The 26,001-nt window shown below is 57.1% G+C and overlaps 1 protein-coding gene across 1 annotated transcript; it reads right to left on the bottom strand.

The window, feature by feature from the left end:
* Positions 1–10,427: 10,427 nt before the first annotated feature.
* Positions 10,428–21,724, bottom strand: CNGA4 (cyclic nucleotide gated channel subunit alpha 4). The gene is made up of 5 exons (XM_063127764.1): positions 21,621–21,724; positions 17,997–18,110; positions 17,494–17,600; positions 12,389–13,384; positions 10,428–10,861 (listed from the first exon to the last, which is right to left on the bottom strand). Exons 1-5 carry the CDS (start codon positions 21,722–21,724, stop codon positions 10,428–10,430), a joined length of 1,755 nt encoding a protein of 584 aa, XP_062983834.1.
* Positions 21,725–26,001: the final 4,277 nt, after the last annotated feature.

Genomic DNA, 26,001 nt, shown 5'->3' on the forward strand with positions numbered 1-26,001 from the left:
GGCAGCTGCCGCGCTCTCCATGGGGCCCGGCCGGGCCCGAGGGACTCCCTTTCCAGGACAGCGGGGCGCCTGCAGGGCTCGGGCCGGGTTGAGTCCAGTTCTGGGGGCTGTTGGTGGCTGCAGAAAGGCCACCGCCCCTGTGGCTAGCTGGCTGGCTGCCATGCAGCCCTCCAGTGAAGAGCTGCCACTGGCCACTGATAGTGGCGGCGGCACGTGGCTCCCCCAGGCTGCTTGGCTCTGGTGCCCCCCCCCCCCCGCCATGGATTGAGAGACAACAGAGAGTGTTCTCAACTCGTTCTGCGAATGTCTTCCCGTCCCACAGACTCATCCTTTCCCCCTTTTGGGCCCCCAGTAACTTTGCCCCCCCCCCCGTCCATGATCCCTTCCCTGCAGGAATGCCTTTCTTAGCAACTCGGAGCCCCCACGTGGCTAGAGAGGCCGAGATCCACCGCATGGCAGGGCTGGCTCCTGGTGTTCCTGCACAGTCCACCCCCCCCCCCCCGGAGGATGGCCGGGAGGAAGCGGCTCCGGGCTGGGGACCCTCATTCTGCCTCCCTCCACCCGGCTCCCAGATCTCTTTGAGCGCCGCCGTGTGGGATGCATGAACGAAGCCGGATTCTCGGCTGCCCCTCACCCTGCCCGGTCCCCCGTGGAGCCCAGGAGAGCCCACGGCAGGTGGGGAGCCGCCTTAGAGGCTTGCAGCAACACCAGCCAGGCGCCGCGTAGGCAGGCGGACAGGTCCGTTGCGGCAGACGCCGGCTGTCCGATGCATCCGTCCCCACCCACGTGGAACGGGCCGCGGAGGCTGCTCCGCCAAACAGGGGCCACTGGGCTCCCCCGCTCCGCCCCGCCCCGGGCTTCCTGCCAAGGCGCTTCCTCCTGCGCAGGGCCTCTTTTTTGCCCAGGGGAAGCCCTGCTCCGTGGCCTGATCCTGCCTGTGTGCGGCTCTCTGTCCTCCCTGGCCCTTGTGCTCGTGCGGCCCCTCCTGGCCAGGGACGCTCGCTTTCTCCTCGCTTGGTGCTCCTGCTGCCTCTGCCGGGGATGGTGCGCGTGTGTTCGTAGCGGAACAGGCATTGTAGTGGGTAGGATGGGTGAGAATTGATTGTATCTTGTAGGTGCGACTGCTTCTCTGTGTAGGGGTGGTCAGATAACTATGAGTAATGCGACATATTCTTGGAAATGGAGGGCGGCTGCCACGAATGCCAGGGTCAAGTGCTAGAAGCGGCACGTCGCTTAGCTTAGCAGGGGTTCCTCGGTCCGGGTATTCCTGGTTATAAGCAGAAGACATTGAGAAAAATGACTCATTATAGGCTGTGTGTAGTTAGGGATGTTTGTGATCTGCATCATCTGCTTCACTAAAGCTTGTTATTCTCTCGGACTGCTTGAGAAATAAAATATATATTCTTTGATACCATATTTGTATTGTCTGGCTAGAGAGAAGTTTTAGGGGCCATGACCCACACACTTTAATTCTTGAAGCCCAAAACAGTGGTTGTGTTCTCTCTTGATCTGGTGACTCTCAGACGCACCTGTTCTAGTTTGGGAAACAAGCTCTTAGGATGGAGGGAGAAGCAGTTCCTCGTCTAAGGGGAACACATCCTTTTTGGCGCCAAGGACCGCCTTTGATGCTGGGCTGGAGCCTTGTGCACACCCACCCACCCACCCACCTGCACGGCCCCAGCCCCCATCGTGGTCCTGACACAGGTTTTATGAAGAGCCATCTGTATCAGGATTACTGGGGGCTTCTCTGCCCCCTCTCCAGTGATCCTTACACAGACCCCCCCTTTCTAGTGAAGGAAGAGTGATCTGCAGGAGAATCTCTGGGGAGGGAATTTGGGGACAGGGAATCCTTGGGGGCTGCAATGAAGGCCTGAGGGCTGCCAGCCGTGCCCTCTGAGCCTAGCCCTGAAGTCGCACGTGGCCTTCTCCTGGCCTGGCCTTAGACACGGCCATGGCGAAAGGGATGCTCCCTCCCCCCAGTCCTCCCCCTGCACAGGCTGCTCAGACCCCATGGCCAGAAGAGTTCAGTGGGTTCAGCGCCCACTGAGACCCCAGCCAGAACCACACAAGCCAGCAGCCTTAATTTGTGAAGCTCGGAGAGGGCGCGTCAGCCCCCTGGGGTAGGCTGGGCCTTTTCTGGGGCTGAGCTCCACTGGGCTCTGGAGGTGGAGCCCAGTGGGCATAACGCCAGTAATATGTTGCCCATCCCCTTTTCCTCCCTTCCTGCTTAAGGTCTGCCAGGTGGGCGACTGGGGACGGCACAGCAGCTGGACCAGAAAGACAGAAAACGCCCTTCCGCAAGAGCAGGCGGTGCCGAGCTGGAGCGGGGCCGGAGGGCAGCAAAGGGTGCCGCTGCTGCAGTGTCTCCCCAAAGCTGCTTGGGCTGCCGCAGTGTTGCCCTTTATTATTATTATTATTATTATTATTTATTTATATAGCACCATCATGCCCTTCTGCCTGTGGGCTGTGCAGCAGCAAGGTGGGGCACCCACTCCTCCTCACGCAGGCCCATCCTCCTTTGCTTTGCTCCTTGGCACACGTAGCCCCTCCATCCCGTGCCTGAACGCGGCCTCCTGACTGGATCAAGACCCTTGCTGGGCTTCTGCCCTCCTGGCTCGGCCTGCCGCCCCTTCTTCTCTCCCCGGGCCTGGCCTGCCACCCTCAGCTCCTTCAGGGCCAAGTGGGGACAACGCGCCACCATTCCATCGGAAGCCCAGGGGCCTCGGCCTCCCCCAGGCCCCTTCTTGCGCCTCCCTCACCTTGCCCCTTACAGAGCGGCATCACAAGGAAAGCTGGCGCAGTGCCAAGAGGGAGGCGGAAAGGGACACCTGGCAGTCAGACCCCTTCACTGGGGGTATTTCACAGCTGCTGTGCCATTGAGCAGCGGGCTCAGGAGGCCCCCTGGGGTGGGGGAGGGAGTGACTCGGCCCCCCCACCATACAGTTGGGCCGAGGAACAAGCCGCCCTTTCAACGGGGAGCCCGCTTCTGAGGTGCCCAGGTCAGAAGCAAGAAGCGCGCCACCCATCCACAGGGCACTTGGAGGGTCTTTGCCACAGCCAAGCGCAGAGAAACTGAAGAGAGTGAGGGAGCAGGTCTTGCTCTTCAGGCAATGAGTCCAGGCACATCCTCCTCTGAAGGCCGTTGGGTTTCTGAGCCCCCAGGGCTGGTGGGGCAAAGCGTCCCCTTGCTTGGCTTTGCACCCTGGTCAGAAATGGCCTCTTGGGGGTTTCGTTTGCGGTCCTGCGTCTGGGATTCCGGGAGGGGGCGGGCAGGGGATCCTCCTCCCCCTCCTCGCAGTGGGGTCCTGGATCAAGTAGCTCAGGGGTCGGGAATGCCGCAGCCAGAGCAGCTAGGACGGCTCTGTGGACTTCTCCAGAGCTGGGAGGGCTGACGCGGAGGCTCTCCCGGGAGGGCTGTGAAGTTCTTCTGGCGGGGGGGCGGGGGGCGGCAGCGGGAGCAGCCTTGGGGCATTTGCCAAAAGGAAGCCGAGGGGGGGGGTGCGTGGGCAGAATGGATCCTGGCCTCTTGGCATCGCCTGGAGGAGAAGGCCGAGTGGCCCCACTGCTGCCCCCCTTCCTTTCCCTTCCCTTCCCTTCCCTTCCCTCTGCTTTCAGCTCGTTCTGCGGCTCGTCGCAGCCCCTCCCGCCCCCGGCATCTCCGCAGCGGCTGGTCTTCCGCCTCCGCAGCAGGCAGGCGGGCGCGCGGGCGGGGGAGGCGCCTCCCGCACGAGCGGGACCGGCCCGCTGACGCGTGGGCGGCGGCGGGGACTCCCCGGCCCTGGCCGGCGTGGAAGGCTGGCTGGCCAGACTGGCTGGCCTCTCCCGCGGCGGCGGCGGCACCGCTCCCGCCAGCAGACAAGCCACTCCAAGCAGCGAGCGCCGCGGCCCCCGCGCCTCTCTCGGGGGGGGGGGATGAGCCGAGCTTTCCGCCCCTCGCGCGCCTCGTCGTCCGGGGCCGAGGACCGGGCAGGCAGCGCACGGCGGGCGGGAGGCCTGGGGCCGCCGCGGATCCCATGCAGCGTGGGCCGGCGGGCGCGACGCTGACGTGCTGTCTCCACCGCGCCGCGTGCGGACTGCCAATGGGAAGCAGGCGTGACCCTGGCGGGCCCAGCGCTTGCCAGTGCCCAGCCGTTCCGGGGCAGGCCCCGGGGGCGAAGGGGAGCCCCTCTGGCCACACCCGAGGTGCCCAGCAGGCCTTCTCCATGGAGGGCTAGATGGGCTGGATTTGAACCGGTGCCCATGGCTAGGTAAGGAATAATCAAGATGACAGTGCCTCTGAGCACGTGTGGAATGCACTTGGCTCGCTCCTTTAGCCCATCCACATGCACATCGGTGCCAAACACCCCACCAACGGGGCATCATCCCTCCTGGCCTGTTGGTGCTTCCTTCCCCGCTTGGCTAGAAATGAAAGGGTCTCCTGGCCTCTTCCCCATCGGGGTGGGGGTGGTGTCAGTGAGGGTGGGGCGGGGCGGGGCGTCAGGGGTCGGGCCCCTCCTGTGCCACTGCATGGTCCTCGGGCCCCTTTGGTTTCCCAGCTGCTCTTTCAGGCCTCTTCCCCCCACCACTCTCTAGCTCAGCCCAGTGTATTTTTAGCCTCCCCCCCCCCAAACACACAGCCCCCGGATTTGCTGCTGGAATATTGCATTTCTTTTTCTTATCTTGGCGTAATTTCATTTCCCCTGTTTTGTGCCCAAGCACGGCACCAGCCGCCTGCTTTTTCCAGACAAACGGTGGCAGGCCTTTGTTGGGGTGGGCGGGGGTGGCGTGGCGCTGGCCATGGGGCACTGCGGCCTTGGAGGGGGGGAGACAGGCTGGACTTCATCATGGCCCCCACTCCGTACAAATGAGGGAACGGGGTGCCCAGCGGAGAGGACCGCCCTGAAGATGTCGTCTGCTCATGGTCACGAAAGGATGGTCATCACCTGCTGCTTTTCCAGAAAAATGTCTGGAAAAATAGGTTTTGGAGCTCATGCTTGCCTAGAAACCACATCCCCTGCCTGGTGTGCAGCGGCTGCTTGTAGTTCCTCAGCAGCAAGGGCCACTGCACATGCTCAGGGGCACAGTACCCCTCTTCTTGAGTATTCCTCACTCACCCCTGCCAGGCCTGGGGATGGGCCCAGTGGCCACGGGCAGCCGGTGAGCATAAGCAGGGGTCACATACATTCTGGGGCGCAGTTCAGCCCCGCCCACCCCTCCATGGTTCGGCAGGGGCAGAGAAGCAGCCTCTGAAAGGCTCCTGGGTTGCTTTGGGGGGTCACGTCCATCAAGGAATGCCAGAGAAGCAGTGCTGGTCCTCATCAGGGCTGGGCCTGCCAGCGCTGACTGGGCCTGGGAGAGAGGGCTGGCCGTGGCTGGGGCGGCGTGGGGGAAAAGCCTGGTTTGGCCATTACACTGCCTGGGTGTCCCCGGGCCAGCCCAGAACACGGCCGCATCACTTTCAACAATGGCGACCCCATGGCCTCTCCCTCAAGGGCAGGGTGTGGGGCATCTCCTACCATAGAATCATAGAATCATAGAATAGCAGAGTTGGAAGGGGCCTACAAGGCCATCCAGTCCAACCCCCTGCTCAATGCAGGAATCCACCCTAAATCATCCCTGACAGATGCTTGTCGAGCTGCCTCTTGAAGACCTCTGGTGTGGGAGAGCCCACAACCTCAGCCGTCAACTGATTCCATTGTTGTACCGCTCTAACAGTCAGGAAGTTTTTCCTGATGTCCAGCTGGAATCTGGCTTCCTTTAACTTGAGCCCCTTATTCCGTGTCCTGCACTCTGGGAGGATCGAGAAGAAATCCTGGCCCTCCTCTGTGTGACAACCTTTTAAGGATTTGAAGAGTGCTATCATGTCTCCCCTCCGTCTTCTCTTCTCAGGGCTAAACATGCCCAATTCTTTCAGTCTCTCTTCATAGGGCTTTGTTTCCAGACCCCTGATCATTCTGGTTGCCCTCCTCCATTCTCCATGTTCAGCCTCACAACAATCTGGAGAGGTAGGCCAGGCCAGGAGATTGTTCCTGGCGCACCAAGAGGAAGGCAAGGATTGAGAGCCACGGCCACGGGACCAGCTCCCCCCTCCCTCCCTCCCTCCCTCCTCAGGCCACCCCTTAAACCCAATGAAGGCACCGGAACTTGACAAGGCGCATCCAGAGCTTATAGGCCAGACAAAGCGTGCCAGGAGGCAGCCAGACAGCACCGGCCTCTGGCCCGGAAAGGAATAAGCACTCTGCAAAGGGGGCCTGTTTTGTAGGCAGCCCCACCAGGCCTGAGCCAGGCCCATGGCCCCTTGGCATGAGAAGCCCAGGGACTGTGGCTTGGTGGGGCACCAGGGGCGAGAGCGCATCGCCGGCTGGCCTCTGCCTTAATCCCAGGAATGCAGCAGCACCAGACGGCCCCTGCGCCGTCATGGTCTGTGATGCACGGAGAAAGGGCTCCAGTGGGCTGTGCAGGGAGAAGCAAGTGCAAAAGCCGAAGGGAAACGGGGGCTGAATGGGCCCGCCACGGCCGCTTCCTCACAGCTTGGTTGGGCTCCTTGAGAAGAAGCTCAGTCCACGGGCAGCTGTGGCAGCACAGCCTCTCCGGCCCTTCCACCCCAACCTGCAACCCAGGACCCGTGGGGGCATTCCCAGAACCAGCCCCGATCTCCTCTCTCTCTCTTTCCTTGTCCTGAAAAAGGGCTCCAGCACTGCCACGGCAGGCCCCCTTGGCCGTGGTGCTGCACTCCCTGGCGTGGCCCCCCTGAGGTCAGGCTCCAGCTGCGCTGACCCAGCCCCACTCACGGAAAGCCGTCACAGCACTCTCTGAGCCCGGACACAGCCGAGCAGGCGGGCGAGGAGGGCCTGGCAGGCATCTTTGAAAAGTGTCCGTGGCGGTGGCACCGGCAGCCTCCTAGCAGGCCCAGCACTCGTGGGCAGGTCCCCCTGCTGAGCTGGGCCCTGTTGGTTCCACCAGGCGCAGGACACGCTCGGCCCGGGCACGAGGCAAACGTCCCCCTGCCTCAGCTCGCTGCCTGTGGGGCTGGCAAGTGACAAGCCCAGCTGAGCCGTCAGCGTTGTCTCTGCCAGCCATCCTGGGGGTGTGTGTGTGCATGTGGCAGGCCAGGTCCGCTCTGCCAGAGGCATTTGCTGGCCTCCAGAGCCATCAGGGACCAGCAGAATGGCACAAGCAGGTGGGAGCGAAGTGGGGGAGGAAGAGCCCTCCTTGTTGCCTCTTGCCCAGAACTACCTGGCCCTCAGCCTTTCCCCACCCCCTCCTCCTCCTCCTCCTTTTTCTTCTCCTTCTTCTTCTTTAATTGACAGTTTTCATAATCATTCTAATTACTAATAAGCATATGTCTAACATTTCAAAAGAAGAAGTGGAAATGAAAGAGAATGCTTAGTGCTGTTATTTATAGGCAGTGCTTCCAGGGCCTTTCAGCCAGAATGGCTTTCAGGGACTCCTCATGGGCAAAGCGGATTGTGCCAAGAATCCAAAGCAGGGAATTCGTCCAGATTGCTGCGGAAGACTCTTCGCCCTCCACCGCACCTCTCTCGAAGCGCACCGCGCCCACGACACCACGGCCCATCCGCCTGCCTCCCCTCGTGGCTGCCTTCATGCCGCCTGAGCGGCCACGGCCACGCTGTGGCTTCCTGGGTCACATGCAGCTGCCCCTTTGCTGTAGAGGTCAAGATTTATTTATTTATTTATTGCATTTCTATACCGCCCAATAGCTGGAGGTCTCTGGGCAGTTCACAAAAATTAAAACCATTCAAAGTATAAAACAACAGTATAAAACCATAATATAAAATACAATATAAAAGCTCAACCAGATAAAAACAGCAGCAATGCAAAATTACAAAATTTTAAACACCAAGTTAAAATTTATTTATAGACTGTTAAAATGCTGGGAGAATAAAAAGGTTTTCATCTGGCGTCTAAAGGCATATAATGTAGCTGCCAAGCAAACCTCCTTAGGGAGCTCATTCCACAGCCGGGGTGCCACAGCAGAGAAGGCCCTGCTCCTCCTGGTAGCCACCTGCCTCACTTTCTTTGGCAGGGGCTTGCGAAGAAGGACCCCTGAGGATGACCTTAGGGTCCGGGCAGGTACATATGGAAGGAGGCGTTCCTTCAGATAGCCTGGCCCCAAGCCGTTTAGGGCTTTAAATTATTATTATTTATTTATATAGCACCATCAGTGTACATGGTGCTGTACAGAGTAAAACAATAAAATAGCACGGGCCCAGACCTGGACTGGCAGCCAATGAAACTGGAAAAGGACTGGTGTGATGTGATAGAAGATATCAACTTCTATTAATCAGGAGTAATTGGGAGGCCAAGAGGATTATTTATTTATTTATTTCCTCCATTTTTATGCTGCCCTCTGGTTTGCAAAATGGAAAAAAGAAAAGAAAAGCCCAAGGCAGCTTGGCAAATAGTTACATGTGCAACAACTCAAAGTAAATGCATTATATTAAACAAACAAAAAACCAGCACTTTAAACAACTCCTAAGATAACTACCTTCACCAGAAAAGTTGGGCATTTTCAGGAGCTGGATTGTGGGCATCTTATGGTGCGGTGGGGGGGGAGAGTTCCAGCCCCCCCATGAAAATCCCCCCGCTCCTTCTGGAGACTGAGCTAATCACTGATGGGGTGGGGGCATCTAGAACTGCAAGGGCCCATTGGATCATCACAAGACTTGGAGGGTGTTTGTGTGGGCAGGTGATTGTACAGCAGAAAGCCTGACCCTGCTGTGATCATTGGGCCCAGGCTGTGGAGTCCCTGCTTGGGCTTTTGCTGCTCTGGGAGGGCATCTGGAGCGTGAACGTGCCCCTTAGCCCAACGCTTGGACCCCCCCCCTGCCCTGTGCCCTCCCCTCCCCTCCGGAACCTGCAGGCACCCCTTGGCATCCCGTCAATCCCACAAGGGTGCCAGGGGGCAGGGCTCCTGCTGGGCTGAGCAGGACAGAGGCACAGCTGCTGACGGGGGGGGGGGGGGCATGGGGAGGGCCAAGAGGCCTCATCCCTCCTGAGCCATCCCTGCCTGTCCCTGGGCTCCAGGCCTCATCGTTCCCCCTCCCCCGCACTGGCTAGCAGTAACATCCAAAGAGACTGAAGAGGGGATGATTAGTGGAGGACAATGGCTGAGCTCAGAGGCAACCTTTGGGGAAGCAGGGGGGCAGAGTGGGTGGGGGGGAGGAGAAGAGGCGGGGGGGGGGGAAGGGAAGGGAGGAGGCCCTCCGCATCCTTAGGCAGAAGCCTGACAGGCTGGACCAGGGAATCGGAACTAGGCAGGCGCTGAGTAAGCGGGTGGGGTTGCTTAGCAACACCCACACCCCCATCACCGTACCTTGGAAAGAAAATGACAAAGAGGCATTAAGCCTCTGCCCCCCCCCCCCATCAAGGTAAGACTTTGGATCTGACCTAGTTTGGTGGCAAAGTTCAGACCACACTGTGTGGACAGGATGCTGGACTAGCTGGACCCTGGGTCTGATCCAGCCTCAGGGCTCTTCTGAGGTTTTTATGGGAGGCTGGTCTGTCTATCCATCCATCCATCCATCCAGTCTTTGTGCATAGAATCAATAGAAGAGTAGAGTTGGAAAGGGCCTGCAAGGCCATCGAGTCCAACCCCCTGCTCAATGCAGGAATCCACCCTAAAGCATCCCTGACAGAGGGTTGTCCAGCTGCCTCTTGAAGGCCTCTAGTGTGGGAGAGCCCACAACCTCACCAGGCAACTGGTTCCATTGTCGTACTGCTCTAACAGTCAGGAAGTTTTTCCTGATGTCCAGCTGGAATCTGGCTTCCTTTAACTTGAGCCCATTATTCCGTGTCCTGCACTCTGGGAGGATTGAGAAGAGATCCTGGCCCTCCTCTGTGTGACTGCCTTTTAAGTATTTGAAGAGTGCTATCATGTCTCCCCTCCATCTTCTCTTCTCCAGGCTAAACAGGCCCAGTTCTTTCAGTCTCTCCTCATAGGGCTTTGTTTCCAGACCCTTGATGATCCTGGTTGCCCTCCTCTGAACACGCTCCAGCTTGTCTGTGTCCTTCTTGAACTGTGGAGCCCAGAATTGGATGCAATACTCTAGATGAGGCCTAACCAGGGCCGAATAGAGAGGAACCAGTACTTCACGTGATTTGGAAGCTATCCTTCTATTAAAGTATAGCTTTAATAGAAGCTATACTTTAGCTTCTATTGCGTGTCAGGCTATGTTTTAGCCTGACATGCTAGAAAGCTAGCGTGTCAGGCTAGAACTCTCCTCCAGCCTCTTCTCCATTCAGAGAACGTGGTGTGTGTGTGGGAGACCCCCCATCACGAAGGGGTGCAGTCCAGGCACAGGTTGGCTGACTCCCTGCCTCTGTCTCAGCCAGTCACCTGGACAGGGAAATGGCCCGGAGGGGAGGACGCCCTGCTGACGGAGGGAGGCGGTGTTTGTGTGTGGGTGCGTGCGTGTTTGTGGGTGTTAAGGCTCTGCCCCTGCCTCCCTCTCCTCCTCCTCCTCCTCCTCCTCCTCCTCCTCCTCCTCCTCCTCCTCCTCCCCATCGCCCCACTCGCGCATCTGCCACTCCAGGTGCTCCAGGCGCAGGGCCATCTTGAAGGCGCTGGACTCCAGCCCAGCCAAGATCCGGGCGAGCTTCGTCTGCAGCAGGTCCAGGCCCTCCTCGAGGGCGGCCGCCCGACGCTGCTCCTCCTCCTGCTGTGCAATTTCTGCGGCCTCTGCGTTGATGTCCAGCTTGTCCATCTTGAGCAGGATCTCCCGGCCTTTGGCCTCCAGCAGGGTCTTGGCGTTGGGGAACTCGGCCAGCACCTCCGTCAGGTCCTCCTTGGACAGGCAGAAGAGGTCCGAGAAACCGATGCTCTTGATGTTGGCTGTGCGCCGGTTCCCGGACTTGTTCCCTGGAGGGGGAGGGGCGGAGGGAGGGACAGAGCTTGGACCTGAGGGGGTGGGTGGGTCGCAGAGCCCAGGGAGGGCTGCTCTTCGTCCAGGGTCCTTTTGGGTTCTGCCAGGGGCAAAAGGGCATGGCTCAGCCGTCCTGCATCTCAGATGTTTCATTCATGGCTGCCTTTCAGGGCAGGATCCCTCTCCAGGTAGCGTCCAAGAAGCATGGAGGGGCAGGGGCGGCGTGGGGCAGCACGCCAGGGCTGAGGAGCAGAGCCCATGGTGCTGGTGGGGGGCTGAGGGGATTCCAGAGCTGCCCCGTCCCCTCTGTGCCCAGGCATGTGGAAGGGGCTTCCTTTCAGGTTGTCAAGCAACCCCCAGTGTCCCACCCCCCCAATTCTGTCTCCCAAGAGCCCTGGAGCAAAGGACTGGAGCGAGACAAGGCAGAGGCCCGTGAGCTGTACAGCGGAGAAAAGGGGATTCCAGCAGGTGTCATTTGTATATATGGAGAACCTGGTGAAATTCCCTCATTATCACCACAGTTAAGGCTGCAGGAGCTATACTAGAGTGACCAGATGCAAAAGAGGGCAGGGCTCCTGCAGCTTGAACTGTGGTGATGAAGAGTGAATTTCACCAGGTGCTGCATGCACACAAATGACACCTGCTGAAATTCCTTTTCCTGTGCCACTGTGAAAGATGCAGGAGCCCTGCCCTCCTTTCCATAGGGTCACGCGACACAAGCTGCTCCCACCCCCTCTGCAAAGGTCCGGGGCCGGGTCGTGGTCTGAAAGGGTCGTCAGAGCTCATGAGCAGTTCACGATGCTTTGCGCCCATCGGCCAGCCATCTGCACAGGAGACCTGAAAGGGAGGCTGCCGTACTGACGGCTTCCTTGTGATTATGGATTTGTTCAGCAGGTTCTTGACCTGCCTTCCGGAGCCTTTTCCCTTCACCTGGGGGCTCCAACATAGTCAATAAATAACAGAATACGGAACATTCCACGTTTGTAGAAGAACAAAGAAGTAACATTTAAAAACAAAGCCCCACAGCAGAGGATAGAACAGCTGTTAGCACACCAGGCCACAAAACGTGGCATGGAGCAAGACAGTCTTCTAGGTCAGGCGAGGGACCGGCTCAGGGGGGCTTCCAGGCCGGGCTCTGAGTCGCGGCCCCCGCCGCTGCCCTGCCTCGTGCACAGGCCTTTCCCACTGGCAACCCTCCCGGTGTGTTTACCCAGTGCTTCTTCTGCCTCTTTTTTGACTCTGGGAAATCCACTCCAGAAGAAAGGACGGAGCAGCCGCCCGAGATGCCCTGGGGCCTTTGCACCTGGAAGGCCTCCTCTGCCCGGAAGCCCCTCCGGTGGGGAGGGAACATCTGGCCATGGGCCCGGTGAGGTCAGGGCGCGCCACCTCCAGGATCTGAGTGGTTTGAGGCTCCCTGACCAGCCTCTTTGCCACTCGCTGAAGCAGCTCTCAAGGGCAGGACCGGGAAAGGCAGAGCGCCCCAGTTTCCCTCCACCCGCACGGCTCGCCCCTCGCTCACTCACCTTTGATGTTGATGATGCTGATCTCCCCGAAGTACAGCCCCTCTCCCAGCACGGCATACTGGGTCACGCCGTCGTCGGCCACCACGGCCAGCTGCCCCTCGCGGATGAAGTACATCTCCCGGCCCACGTCGCCCTTCTTGCAGACGTACTCGCCGGGGCTGTAGACCAGGGGCGTCAGCTTCAGCACCAGCTCCTCCAGCAGGCTCTGCTCGCAGTGCTGGAAGATCTGCACCTTGCGGAGGGTGGGCAGGTGGACGCTGACGGCTACCTCGGCCCGCAGGCGCTCGGGAAGGTGCTGCAGGATCTGCAGCTCGTTGGTCATCTTCTTCTCCATCTGCAGGTGCTGGTACCAGTCGACCACGTGGCGCCGGAGGCGGTGGTTGCCGCAGTGCGTGTGCAGGTAGTCCTTCACCAGGTCGTGGTCGGGGTAGAAGGCCGCATCGGCCTGGTTCATGTTGGAGACGACGGAGGTCATGCTGCCCATGATGGTGGCGAAGCCCATGACGGCCAGCAGGAAGTCCACGGCCATGAAGAGGAACTCCTCCTCCCGCTGGGGCATGGGCGTGTCGCCCACCGTGGTCAGGATGAGCGTGGAGAAATAGAAGCTGTACAGGTACTGGCGCAGGAGCCGGTTGAATTCGGGCGCGCTGATGTTGGGGTAGACCCACTCGTCCGCCCCGTAGCCGATGAAGCCGGAGAGCGCGAAGTAGAAGCAGCTGTTCCAGTGGATGGTGACGAAGACGTAGAGCATCAGCTTGGCGATGCGGAAGGTGTTGGGGTGGGCCGTGCGCGTCTCGATCCGGTCAAAGGCCTCAAAGAGCCGAGGGGTGCGCAGGAAGCGGTTGGCCCGGACTGCTGGTGTGTTCATCCCCAGGTACAGGTATAGCAAGTCTGTGGGGAGCACAGAGACGAGGTCCCAGAAGAAGGTGGAGGTCCGCCGGTAGCGCCGGGAGATCTGGGACCGGTCCTGAATCAGGATGCCCTGCTCCAGGAACCCTGGCGAGGGAGGGAGCAGAGGCAGGTCAAGAAGGAGCCTGGAGGCGGGGCCAGGGGAGGGACTGTGGCCTGGGCCAGCCCCCAGCCCCAGCGGCCAGCCCTTCCCTCCCTCCCTCTTGGCGAAGACCTGCCTCCCTGGGCCTCTGAAGCTCTGGCGATGGCCCCACCAGTCACTGGGCAGCTGACCCCAGCCTCTGCTCCACATACCCCACAAGGCCCACTGCTCTCCACAGACATGGTGCTGGGATGGGTGGCATGAGCTCTGTTGGGCAGGATGCTGCCATGTTTGCTGGGCGTGAGAATGCCCAAGTCAGTAAGGGAGGGGGGGGCTCCTTTCTGCCTGATTCGACAGTCACAGAAGAACATCAGAAGAACCCTGAGGCTGTATCAGACCGAGGGTCCATCTAATCCAGCATGTTCTGTTCACACTGTGGCCAATCAGCTGTCGACAAAGCAGGACATGGTGTAACACCACCCTCCCACCCATGTTCCCCAGCAACTGGTGCACACAGGCTTAGTGCCTTGGATACTGGAGGTGGCACACAACCATCAGGGCTAGTAGCCACCGATAGCCTTCTTCTCCAGGAATTTATCCAGCCCCGTTAAAGCCATCCAAATTGGTGGCCATCATTACAACTTCTGGTAGTGAATTCCAGAGTTTAAGGGCATGTCTAGACGGGGTGGTATCCCGGGGATCATCCCGGGATCGTCTGTGTGCGTCCACATGATGCACCGGGTATCCCGGGAGCAGGGAGGGAAGATCCCTGCATTTCCCCAGGATATTGCCCTACACTTTGGTCCTGTTTTTCCCCATGGTCCTGAGATGATCCCGAGACCGTGAGATGTATGGGCGGCCATCCTGGTTTGTATCAGCTCCTCTCGAGTAAACACGGGGAGCCAGGAACCAGGCACGGGGCATGGAGCTCTTCAGGAGCTCTGTGCCCATTGGAAGGGGGGGGGTTGTGGGATTTTTTTTTTTTAAAAAAACCCACCCACTTTTCTATAGAGTGTTCCTGCGCTCATTTTCAGTAAAAACAAAATGGCGGGTGCAACGTCCTCTTCTTCCCAGGATGTCGTGTGGACTGAGGGGGAGGATCTCACGACCACCATATCAGAAGATCCTCCCCTCTCCGCCTGTAGGTCCAGCCATGCCCTAACTCTGCACTGCGAAGAAGGACTTCCTTTCATCTGTCCTGAATCTCCCCCAATCAGCTTCATGCAATGACCCCGCTGGGTTCTAGTATTACGGGAGAGGGAGAAAAATCTCTTCCGGTCCACCTTCTCCACACCAGGCATCGTTTTGTACACCTCTGCCCTGTCTCCCCTCAGCCTCCTTTTTTCCAAGCTAAACAATCCCAGCTGTTGTATCCTTCCCTCATAGGGGAGATGCTGCAGCCCCTGGATCATTTGAGTTGCCCTTTTCTGTGCTTTTTCCAGCTCCACAATATCATTTTTTAGGTGTGGTGACGAGTACACAGTATTCTAAGTGTGGTCGCACCATCGATTTGTCTAAGGGCAGTACGATACGGGCCCTTTTATTCTCAGCTCCTTTTCTTATCTTGATGCCTAACATGGAGTTTGCCTTCTTGAGAGCGGTCGATGGAGGGGGGGCTTCGATTCAGGACATGCTTCTGAAACGTGCAAGAAAACACATGGCCCCGCCACACTGAAGCCACAGGGGAGTCTTCCCCTAGCCTGGCCAGGGGGAAGGATGGTGAGTGGGACGGGGTGGGGGGAGGGGGCTCACCTCTTCACACACACACACACACACACACACACCAGTGCCCTTGCTCATTTCCTCCTACTCCGGCTCTCCAGAGGGGACCTTCCCAGGAGCAGCCCTGCCCCCACCTTCTCCATGTTAGTCCCCCTCCCCAAGTCCTCCCCTCCCCCACCAGCTTTGCTTCCCCCCCCCTCTCACCTTCTGTTTCTCCTGCCACCAGCTCACTCCTCTGCCCTCTCCCTGCCCTGGCCATCTTCACCAGCTCCTGCCCAGCCTTGATGGGTCCCGGCAGGGATGTCCTGACAGCCCCTTCGGGCCAGTGCGCTCCACCCAGGGGCTCTGGATGCAAGTGCAGGGCAAGCAGCCCAGAGTCCTCTGGTGGCCTCTGACAGGCTAACGAGCCGACGGACTGCCTGCGGCTTCTGCCCGTGCGGGCTGGAGGCACCTTGAGCGTGAAGCGCTGGCCTTGGCTGGCAGGTGGGGGCCACAGGGGTGCAGTGAACAACAGTGTCCACCAGGGTGCTCCACCTGCGGGCCCCATGGGCTGCCACACTGAAGCTGCGTGGGGGGGGGGGTGAGCCCCTTCCCACAGCAGGCCCCTGGGCTGTGGGGCTGCTGCTATTAGCTGGGGTTCTCCAGGGGATGGGAGAAACGCCCCCTCTGCCAACCCGTGAGACGGCTGCTTCTCCTCTGCTATTGTGAACCCTGGGGGCGGAAGGCCAGGATGTGCCACAGAGCCACGGTGCTACCGTGCCTATGCTGGAGGGCCTTCCAGCTAGGGGTGTGGTGCTTCGTCTCGATCCGGGTTGAATTGGGGCCGATTGGGAAGCTTCAAATGAGCAAGGTGAATTGGAGGGGGAAGGGCCTGTGCCCAGCCCTACTTCTGCACCCCACCCCCCGGTTACCCTTTCCCTCGCTTATCCACCGGGTAACCGTCTCAAGCCTTGGAGTAAAGCAGCGCCATCGCTATGCCAGTCGGAGGTCTGAGAAGGCTCGGGAACCCCCAGGCCAGCAGCCGTCGGGCGGCACCACTTCCCAAGGCATGGCAATGGCCCACGAGCGGCTGGGGGATGGGGGACGGACCCAGCAAGATTAGTTCACTCAGAATGTGGCCCGGCTGTTGGAGGAAACCAAGGCGAAGGGGGAGGGTGTGTGTGTGGAATGGCTGGAACGCGTAAGACGAGCGCCCTGAGCTGCAACAATTTGTTGCAGGTGCCACTTGTGCAGCTCCATCTGTCTGCGGAGCGTGCTTTATGTGTGTGATGAAGCGTGCGAGCGCGTTCTGGCCCGTGGCAGCTGATGCCACAACAAATCTGGTAGCCCTTAAGATGCCACCAAAGGACTCTGGGTAGGTTTCGCAGCAATAGATTAACACAGCTACTCCCCCACCCTCACCCCCACCCCGTGTTAACTAAAATCCTGGTGTTCCACATGGCAAGAGTGCTGGGATTGAGGGGGTGGGGGCTTCTCTGGCTTTGTGCAGTATGAAGACCCCTCCTCTTTCCCATCGGACTTCCTGCGACCCACAGCAGGGTTCTCAAGGGCCCCATCTGTGTGGCTCCCCTGCCCCCCCGCCCCACCCCCTTGCTATGCTGAGTGCAAAAGCTGGGGGTGTCACAGAAGACAAGGGGTGCACAGACTTTGTCCAGTCGATAACACCTGCATTTCACAGACTGTCAGGTGTCTTTTGTCCATCCATTGAAGGAACCTAGCGGTTTTTAGGGATGTACAAGAATTTTCTTCCACTTGCACAAGTGTGAATTTGCACAAATCCTCCCCCCTCCAGTCAAAAAAAAAAAAAAAAAAAAAGGCCGTTCCACTGCAGAATCTGCAGGTCGGATTCATAGATATCGGAACTCATTTGAATCCATGGAGGATTTCGACGACATCCCTGCAGAAAACACAGAGCCCCCCCCCCTACACCTGCCCCCCCCCCTTTGGGACACAGAATGCTCTGGTTGCCATGGGCTCAGTCCCCGGCAGAGATACAGGGACTTCGTTGCATTTCTATACTGCTGAATAGCCGAAGCTCTGTGGGGCAGCAGTGGGGTGGGGAGGGGGATACGGAGGAGGGTCCAGAAGTCCCATTCTTCCCCCTCCTTAATTCCACCCCACCTCCTTCATTCTTCTTTTCCTTCCTTCCTTCCTTCCTTCCAGTCCAGCCTTCTCAGGCCTCCAAAGCTGGGCAGTGGCTGCCATCCAGTGGGCGGCCACAGAACTGCAGGTTCTGAGGTGAGCGGAAGGCCGGTGAGGGGCTGGCGATGGGTCTGAGGAAGAGAGCTACCTGCTGCCAGAAACGCAGCCTTCCATTTGGAAGGAGGGGGGCAGGGGGGGAGAGAGTTAGGAGGCCTGCAGGGTGTTTCCCGGAGCGGGTGAGGGCACTGACCGGTGTGGAAATGCACCACAATGTCCAGCAGGTACAGCAGGTCGCACAGGTAGTCCAGGGCCAGCCACACCAAGAGGTATTTCTGCTGTAAGTCCAGAAAGCAGGACCTGGGAAAGAGACACCGCATTTCAGGCTCGGGGAGCCTCCGTGCCCTGAACGCACCACCTGTCCCTGCAGCGTCACCAAGGCGGCAGGGAGATGCCAGTGCCAGGCGATCCCTCAGTCGGTCTTCCTCCGTGACTGGGAAACCCTGCTTGGCACCAGCAGGCAACACCTCTGCCGCTCTTCGCTCCACTGCAAGAAGCTGAGCAGCTGAACTGCTCTCTTCCCAGCTGGGCCGTTCCTGCTTCACGATCCCTCCTGCCCCGTCAGGACCAGCCCCTCCACCTCTCAGGCCCCGGGTGGGACACTCAGTTGCTGCTGCCCCCCATCTCTACAGCTCCCCTGAGCTCCCTGGGGCCCCCGGCTGAGTTAGCAGAAACCTCCTCCCCCCCGCCAGTCACCTGCAAATGAGGATGATCCAGTTGTACAGGATGGGGACCACCATCAGAATGAGCCACCAGTAATAATAGTCCCCAGACGGGTCCAGGATCCGTTTCCTTTTGCCAGGGTCATTGCTGGGCAGCAAAAAGCAGAGGTGACAAAGAGGGTCAAGTTCCGAAGCAACTAGGGCGGAAGGGGTGGACCGGAAAGGGTAGCGGGCCAGAGGGGCACAGGTGCTGGGCAGCCACCGAGCGTCACTTCTCAAAGGAGCACTGAGCTCCCCTGGGACTGAGACCCTGCCTCTGACTCAGGAGCCCTTTGGCTCCATGGGATTCCACAGAGGTGAGTGAAAGGCACTCTGCACGTGCTCACAGCCTGGGGAATGAAAGGCACTTTGCACATGCTCACAGTCTGGTGATGGAGGGCCATGGCTGGCAGTCAGAGGAAGCAAGATGGAGCCCAACGGACCACTGGCAGGCACGCTGTAGGTCAGCTTCTGTGGCCTTTGTAGCTGCCAGGGATCCCCTGATCTTGAAAGTGGCTACAGGTGGCGGCGGGGTGGGGAAGCTTGGCTAGGCAGGGGGCAGCAGGGGGGGCTTATAGATGGCAAACGGGAAACGTCAGATAAATCTGCCTCCCATCCAGAAAAATAAACTTAGGCCATGCTTCAGATCTTCTTTACCCACTAGGCAGGCTGACTTTGAGGGCCCTTGCTCTGATAGGGTCTGGATCAGCCTTAGAATAATAGAATCATAGAATAGCAGAGTTGGAAGGGGCCTACAAGGCCATCCAGTCCAACCCCTGCTCAATGCAGGAATCCACCCTAAAGCATTCCTGACAGATGGCTGTCCAGCTGCCTCTTGAAGGCCTCTCGTGTGGGAGAGTCCACAACCTCCCTAGGTAACTGGTTCCATTGTCATACTGCTCTAACAGTCAGGAAGTTTTTCCTGATGTCCAGCTGGAATCTGGCTTCCTTTAACTTGAGCCTGTTATTCCGTGTCCTGCACTCTGGGAGGATCGAGAAGAGATCCTGGCCCTCCTCTGTGTGACAACCTTTTAAGGATTTGAAGAGTGCTATCATGTCTTCCAACCTACTGATTGGTTTACTGAGATTTGCAAGTGCACATGCTACCTTTCTGGGCTCCTAGGATGACTCCCTCTGAGCGGAAGGCCCTGGCACCTCCCTTTATCCCGGCTGCCTTTGCTCTGTAGGAAGGAAAGACCTTTGTACATGTTCAGATGAGTCGTCGGCCTAATTTACACCAAGCAGGATATTGCACTATGGAAGCGGACCTATAAAAGGCAGGAGCCACACGACTGCTTTATAGCGGTATTGAAGTGCACGGACAACTGTTGGGGTCCATTGACACATGCCATGTACTGCTTCCATACCGCTATATCCTGCTTGGTGTGGCTCCTGCCTTTTATATGCCGCTTTCATCGTGCAATATCCTGCTTGGTGCAGGTTAGGCCTTCATGGAAGTGCCCCACACCCCTGATCCCTTTGGACCAGGCTTTGCCTTGCTCTGTGGCAGAGGTGCGGGATCCCTCAGGCTCCAGGGGGAAGGGCAGTGGGCAGCCCAGGGCAGTGGGGTGTGTGTGTCCTGCTTCATTCCCTGGCAGCATCTCCAGGTGAAAAGGCTTCCACGGAGCAGCAGGCGGGAGGGCTGCTCTCTGCCTGAGACCCCACAGAGCCAGGCCCCCCAGGTAGTGAGGACCACCCTCAGCTAGACGGGCAGAATGGTCTTCTTGGGTCTCTTCCTGCCTTCGCGGCGTTCTTGGCCTTAGCTTTGCAGTTCGCCCCGAACAGGAGGCGTCTCTCTCTCTCTCAGGCTCCAGCTCTTGCATTATCTCTGGGAGAGGGACTGTTCTTGTTGGGAGGCTGGATAAAGAGCAGATTTTGGTCCCCTCTCTCAAACCCAGCTAAGGCAATTTGGGAATGGAAACGCAGCATTCCTGGGGCAGAAGATGCACCTCCTGTGTGCTTTCGAGCAAGAGTCTGATCCAGAGGTTTTCCGAGGTGATATCGAACCCAGTCCAGTCATGGGAAACTCGGGACCCAGGAGCTTAGCTCTGCCCAACTTCTCATCTGATTGCAGGCCAAAAGCGGAGGAGGCTCTCTGTCAGTGGCAGTTGCAAGAGGGAGGTCTCCGATTTACAGCCGGTGATTGTGAGAAGCAAGCAGGAGGAAGATTCTGAGGAAAGGGGGCTTTGCGGGTATTTGCCCAGGTTAGGGTGTCAACTAAAGGGAAGAGATGGGTGAGAAAACCTCAGAAGAGGAGCTCTAGCAGCCCTTCCCCTGTATTGGCTGGGAACAACATCTTAATTGTCCAGGATACTTCCTTAGAATCATAGAATCATAGAATAGCAGAGTTGGAAGGGGCCTACAAGGCCATTGAGTCCAACCCCCTGCTCAATGCAGGAATCCACCCTAAAGCATCCCTGTCAGATGGTTGTCCAGCTGCCTCTTGAAGGCCTCTAGTGTGGGAAAGCCCACAACCTCCCTGGGTAACTGATTCCATTGTCGTACTGCTCTAACAGTCAGGAAGTTTTTCCTGATGTCCAGCCGGAATCTGGCTTCCTTTAACTTGAGCCCGTTATTCCGTGCACTGCCTGGACTTTTCATGAATCCTGCGTTCTGCCTTGGATCCTGTACCCTCAAGATCCTGGCTTGAAATCTATTGCAGGACTTGAACTCTGACTCTGTGTGGATTTTAGCCTTGGAACTTTATCTTGAACAAAGCCATGTGGTGATAGCCGTTGCCTAGGCTCCTTGCTTTTTGGGGGGTCTATAAATGCTGCAAAGTTTGCCCCAAGCTCTGGAAAGCTGGACTGGCACCCTGACCTGCTGCAATAAGGACTTCTGCCATATTTGGTGCTCTGTGTGGGGTTGCCAGCATCTGCTAGGAAGTTGGGCCTGACAGCCAGGAGCCTTTTCCCACTTGCAAGGACTCATTGAAGGGGAGGGGTGGCAATTTAAGAGCCATGTGAGCCCGTGAAGGAGTCCCTGAGTGGGGCTGATGCCAAACGCAGAATTGCTCAGTGGTGAGATGAAGGCATTCTGTACCAGCTCAGAGGCACTCTTTCTCACTTCCCCACAAGGAGAGACCATGTGGCAAGTGGCGACGGTTGGGCCAGGACTGGGGAGACCCAGGCTTAATCCCTCACTCAGCTGCATGCCCTCCGTTTAGCCAACCTCACAGGGCTGTTTTGGAAATTATTATTGGCAGGGGGAGGGAACCAGGTGGGTTGCCTGAGCTTCTTGGAAGAAAAGTCCTAAGTCAGATCAAATGGACACTGTTGTCCCAGGGCTGCCCTATCTGTCTCACAGTTGAAGTCCAGCCCATCACCACTGCTCCAAGACCAACCTCTGACCTCTCCTCTCATCCAGTCAACATGGCTTCTGCCCCTGGCCCCACCACTGCCTGGCTCCCCCTTCCACGAAGGGCATCCGTTTCCCAGGCCACAGACCGTGGCCGCCCTGCCCCACCCCCACAATCCACTGTGGCCCTCTGGGTGTGTGTGTGTGTGTGTGTGTGTGTATGTGTGTGACAGAGAGAGAGAGAGAGAGAGAGGACCTTTTCTGATAGTTCTTCTGCCCCGCACCTCTGGATATGTGGCTCAGTCGGAGCGTCCCCACTTACCGCTGCTTGGGGGCGGCTCCGGCGCTGCTCTCCCCTGTCTGGATGAGCTCCGCCTTGCCCTGGTCCTTGGCCCGTGTTCTGAAGACCTGGGCCAGGCCATTCATCTTGGCAGCGGAGGCTCCTGGTCCAAGGTGGGCCGCTCCCCCTGCCCCGCCAGAGAACTCTTTCTCTCTCTGCTCGCTTGTGCAGCCAGGCACACCGTAGCAACGGCGTCTCCCGCGGGGCTCCTCTGCACACCTGAGCTGGCAGGTGCAAGCCTAAAGGGCCCAATCAGGGCGGAGGCGGTGCTGGGCTGATGAGGGCCCCTGGGGAGGCCAAGAGCAAGGAGGGAGGGAGTCAGGGAGGGGTGTCCAGCCCAGGCAGCTACGATGAGGACTCGGCTCCATTCGGTGCTCCTGCCTTCTGGCAGAGGTTCTGAGCGGCCACAAATACCCTCCTATCACGACCTGCACAAACTGCCTGGCTTTGGGGCTAGGGGGAGGAGAGAGGGAGACGTTGTCAGAGGAGTTCTTCTGACAGAGTCCTCCTCTCTCTCTGCCCCCGAGCCACAAATGGCGAACGGAGAGCAGGCACAGGAGGAGAGCGATGGAGGATGCTCTTGGCAGAAGAGTATCACCGGCAGGTTGAGGTGACACACGTCCAGCTGCAGGAGACACCCTTCGCCCCTGCAACTCGCAAGCCATGTCAGCTCGAGGGCATGGGAGGAGCTCCTTCCATCCCGTTGAGCCTATATCCAGATGGATTGAGGGGTAGGGGGGACAAGGGACATGCATGTCCCTGGGAACATGTGGGGTGCCACCCATTGCGGTGCCCCACCAAGTGCCCGCATGATTGACGGCTCCCCACACACTTCCCGGGACGAACGACAGACGCCTATAGAGCCCCCCTGGGCAAGAGCAGCAGAGGATTCTTCCGCCCTTCCCTCATGGCTCTGCAGGCATGTGAAATAGTCAACAGAGCCCAACAGACAACACGATAACCAATGGTGTGCAGATAGTCAATTCTGCACAAAGTTGGTTATTTGCATTGGTTATTTCTAGAAAATCACCAACTGTGGGGCGGGTTTTGCCCCACAGACAACACAACAGTCAATGGTGGACTGTTTAAGCAACTGTTGACTATTTAATCAAGCGTTGACTATTGTGTCATCCGAAGCCAGTCAGTGACTAGCCTATTTCTTAGCAAAATTAAAGTTCTATTCCTCTCAACCAGCAAGGAAGTCATTGTTGAGGCTTCATTGTTACCAACTTGGCAGGCCTGGTTGGCAGAGCGTAGGTCATAGAATAGTAGAGTTGGAAGGGGCCTACAAGGCCATCGAGTCCAGCCCCCTGCTCAATGCAGGAATCTACGTTAAAGCATACCTGACAGGTGGTTGTCCAGTTGCCTCTTGAATGCTTCTAGTGTGGGAGAGCCCACAATCTCCCTAGGTAACTGGTTTCATTGTCATACTGCTCTAACAGTCAGGAAGCTTTTCCTGATGTCTAGCTGGAATCTGGCTTCCTGTAACTTGAGCTCATTATTCTGTGTCCTGCACTCTGGGAGGATCGAGAAGAGATCCTGGCCCTTCTCTGTGTGACAACCTTTCAAGTATTTGAAGAGTGCTCTCATGTCTCCCCTCAATCTTCTCTTCTCCAGGCTAAACATGCCCAGTTCTTTCAGTCTCTCCTCATAGGGCTTTGTTTCCAGAACCCTGATCATCCGGGTTGCCCTCCTCTGAACCCCCTCTAGCTTGTCTGCGTCCTTCTTGAATTGTGGTGCCCTGAACTGGACGCAATACTCTAGATGAGGCCTAACCAGGGCCGAATAGAGGGGAACCAGTACCTCACGCGATTTGGAAGCTATTCTTCTATTAATGCAGCCCAAAATAGCATTTGTTCTTTTTGCAGCCACATCACAGTGTTGGCTCATATTCAGCTTGTGATCTACAACAATTCCAAGATCCTTCTTGCTTGTAGTATTGCTGAGTCAAGCATCCCCCATCTTTCAGATATCTCAGCCTGGCTGCTTCATCGTCGTTTGAAACTTAACATGGCAAAGACTGAATTGCTTGTTTTTCCTCCTAAACCTTCTCCTCACCTCTCATTCTCTCTTACTGTCAACGATGTCACGCTTACTCCGGTCAAGGAAGCTCGTAGTCTTGGCTTTATATTTGACTCCTCGCTCTCCTTTACTCCTCACATCGAGGCTGTAGCTAAATCCTGTCGTTTCTTCCTATATAATATTGCCAGGATTCGACCATTTTTGTCTGTCTCTTCTGCCAAGACTCTCGTTCACGCACTGGTTATCTCTCGGCTGGACTACTGCAACCTTCTTCTCTCTGGCCTTCCTTCGTCTCACATCAGTCCGCTGGTCTCTGTCCACCACTCTGCCGCTAAGATCATCTTCCTGGCCCGCCGCTCTGACCATGTCACTCCACTTCTGAAATCTCTTCATTGGCTTCCAATTCACTCCAGAATCCAATATAAACTTCTCCTGCTGACCTTCAAGGCTCTTCACGGTCTAGCTCCTCCCTATCTCTCCTCTCTCATCTCACACTATCGCCCCGCTCGGGCTCTCCGCTCCTCTGATGCCATGCTTCTCGCCTGCCCAAGGACCTCCACTTCCCTTACTCGGCTTCGTCCTTTTTCTTCTGCTGCCCCTTACGCCTGGAACGCTCTTCCAGAACACTTGAGAACTACAAACTCAATCACTGCTTTTAAAACTCAGCTAAAAACTTTTCTTTTCCCTATAGCCTTCAAATATTGAGTTTGTTCTGACTCTATACTATTAGCTTTACCCTACCCGGTGCCTGTTTACACTTCCCTGTGCCTGTTTGCATTCTCCTTCCCTCTTTATTGTTAACTACAACCTATTAGATTGTAAGCCTATGCGGCAGGGTCTTGCTATGTACTGTGTTATCTGTACAGCACCATGTACATTGATGGTGCTATATAAATAAATAATAATAATAATAATAATTGTTACTGTGCATTTGGTTTCTTTTTCCCAAGTGTACGACTTGGCATTTATCCCTATTAAATTTCATTCTGTTGTTTTCAGCCCAGCACTCCAGCCTATCAAGATCCCTTTGAAGTTTGTTTCTGTCTTCCAGGCTATTCGCTATCCCACCCAATTTTGTGTCATCTGCAAATTTGATAAGCGTTCCCTGCACCTCCTCGTCCAAATCATTAATAAAAATGTTGACGAGCACTGGGCCCATCACGTTGAATGGGTTCCTCGTTTTCCCAGGATCTCTCTGGGCAGCCATGTCAAAAATCTCATTTTTTATAACTCCTTTTGGATGCCCTCAACCCAAACTTCAGACCTGTTCTTACTCCTGCACCTCACTTCAGCACCTAACTGAAGAAGGCTGCCTCTCAGTCCAGCCAGATTTACTGGTGCCTTTAGGAGCACTCTTGGGGAGAAGCTCTGTCTCCTCCTGAGGAAATGAGCCTTCCAAGGACAACTGTGGCCTGCCTTTTTTGCCCCAGTTCCAAGAACGTATTTTTGCATTTGCAATGAGCTTACAGCATATATAGAAGCACTCAAGCTGTGCTTGCAGTTACTATACTCAGATTATTATGAACAGCACTCCTATGAAATACAATGAATTCTTCTCAACAATCGTCGTTACAGTCATACATTACGACGCCTTCTCACATACATCTCCAGATGGCTGAGCTTGGATAGATGTGGGATCCCTGGGCCAAATGTGGATAGTGAGGGCTCCTTCCAAGCGGAGATCAGGATGGTGCAGTGTGTGTATGCGTGTGTGCATATGCGCCTGCGTTTCACTCCCTCTTCCCCACATGCTGAAGAATGGGAGGGAAGCATTTCCAGGGTTCCTTTAGGAGAAAGGGAGGGAGAGATCACCCCAGAGTCAGCCGCCTGGATGGCCGCCTTTGCAACCCCCCACTAAAGGTTCAAGAGCAAACCTAGCAGTCATGAACAGATCAGTAACTGGTTAGAGGACAGGAAGTAGCTCTTCCAATGGAGGGATGTAAGGAGTGGGGTCCCACAGGGGTCCGGATTGGGAACAATGCCTTTCAACTTGTTCATAAACGATCAGGCGACCATGTTTGCTGACAATGCCACATCATCAGCCACAATAATTGGAACTGATCCCACAAAATCAGGCAGATGGTGGCATCAGACACCTCAACTGGAGCTGCACTAACAACAACGTCACGCTTGCTGCATAGTCAAGCAATTTTGTCCTCAAAGTGCGATGCAAAAAGGTCACAGTGGATCCCCGATGAGGCCAAGGCCCCATTTGCTGGAGAGGGCGTTAGCAGCCCCCAGAACACCTGGAAGAGCTTTGCTGTACGACTGCCGGAGGACGTAATGGAAACAGCAACACAAGCCTTCTTCGCTGCCCACACTGCCATGCAATAGGCAGCAT

Source organism: Elgaria multicarinata, chromosome 5, assembly GCF_023053635.1.
Source record: "Elgaria multicarinata webbii isolate HBS135686 ecotype San Diego chromosome 5, rElgMul1.1.pri, whole genome shotgun sequence".
NCBI lineage: Eukaryota > Metazoa > Chordata > Lepidosauria > Squamata > Anguidae > Elgaria > Elgaria multicarinata.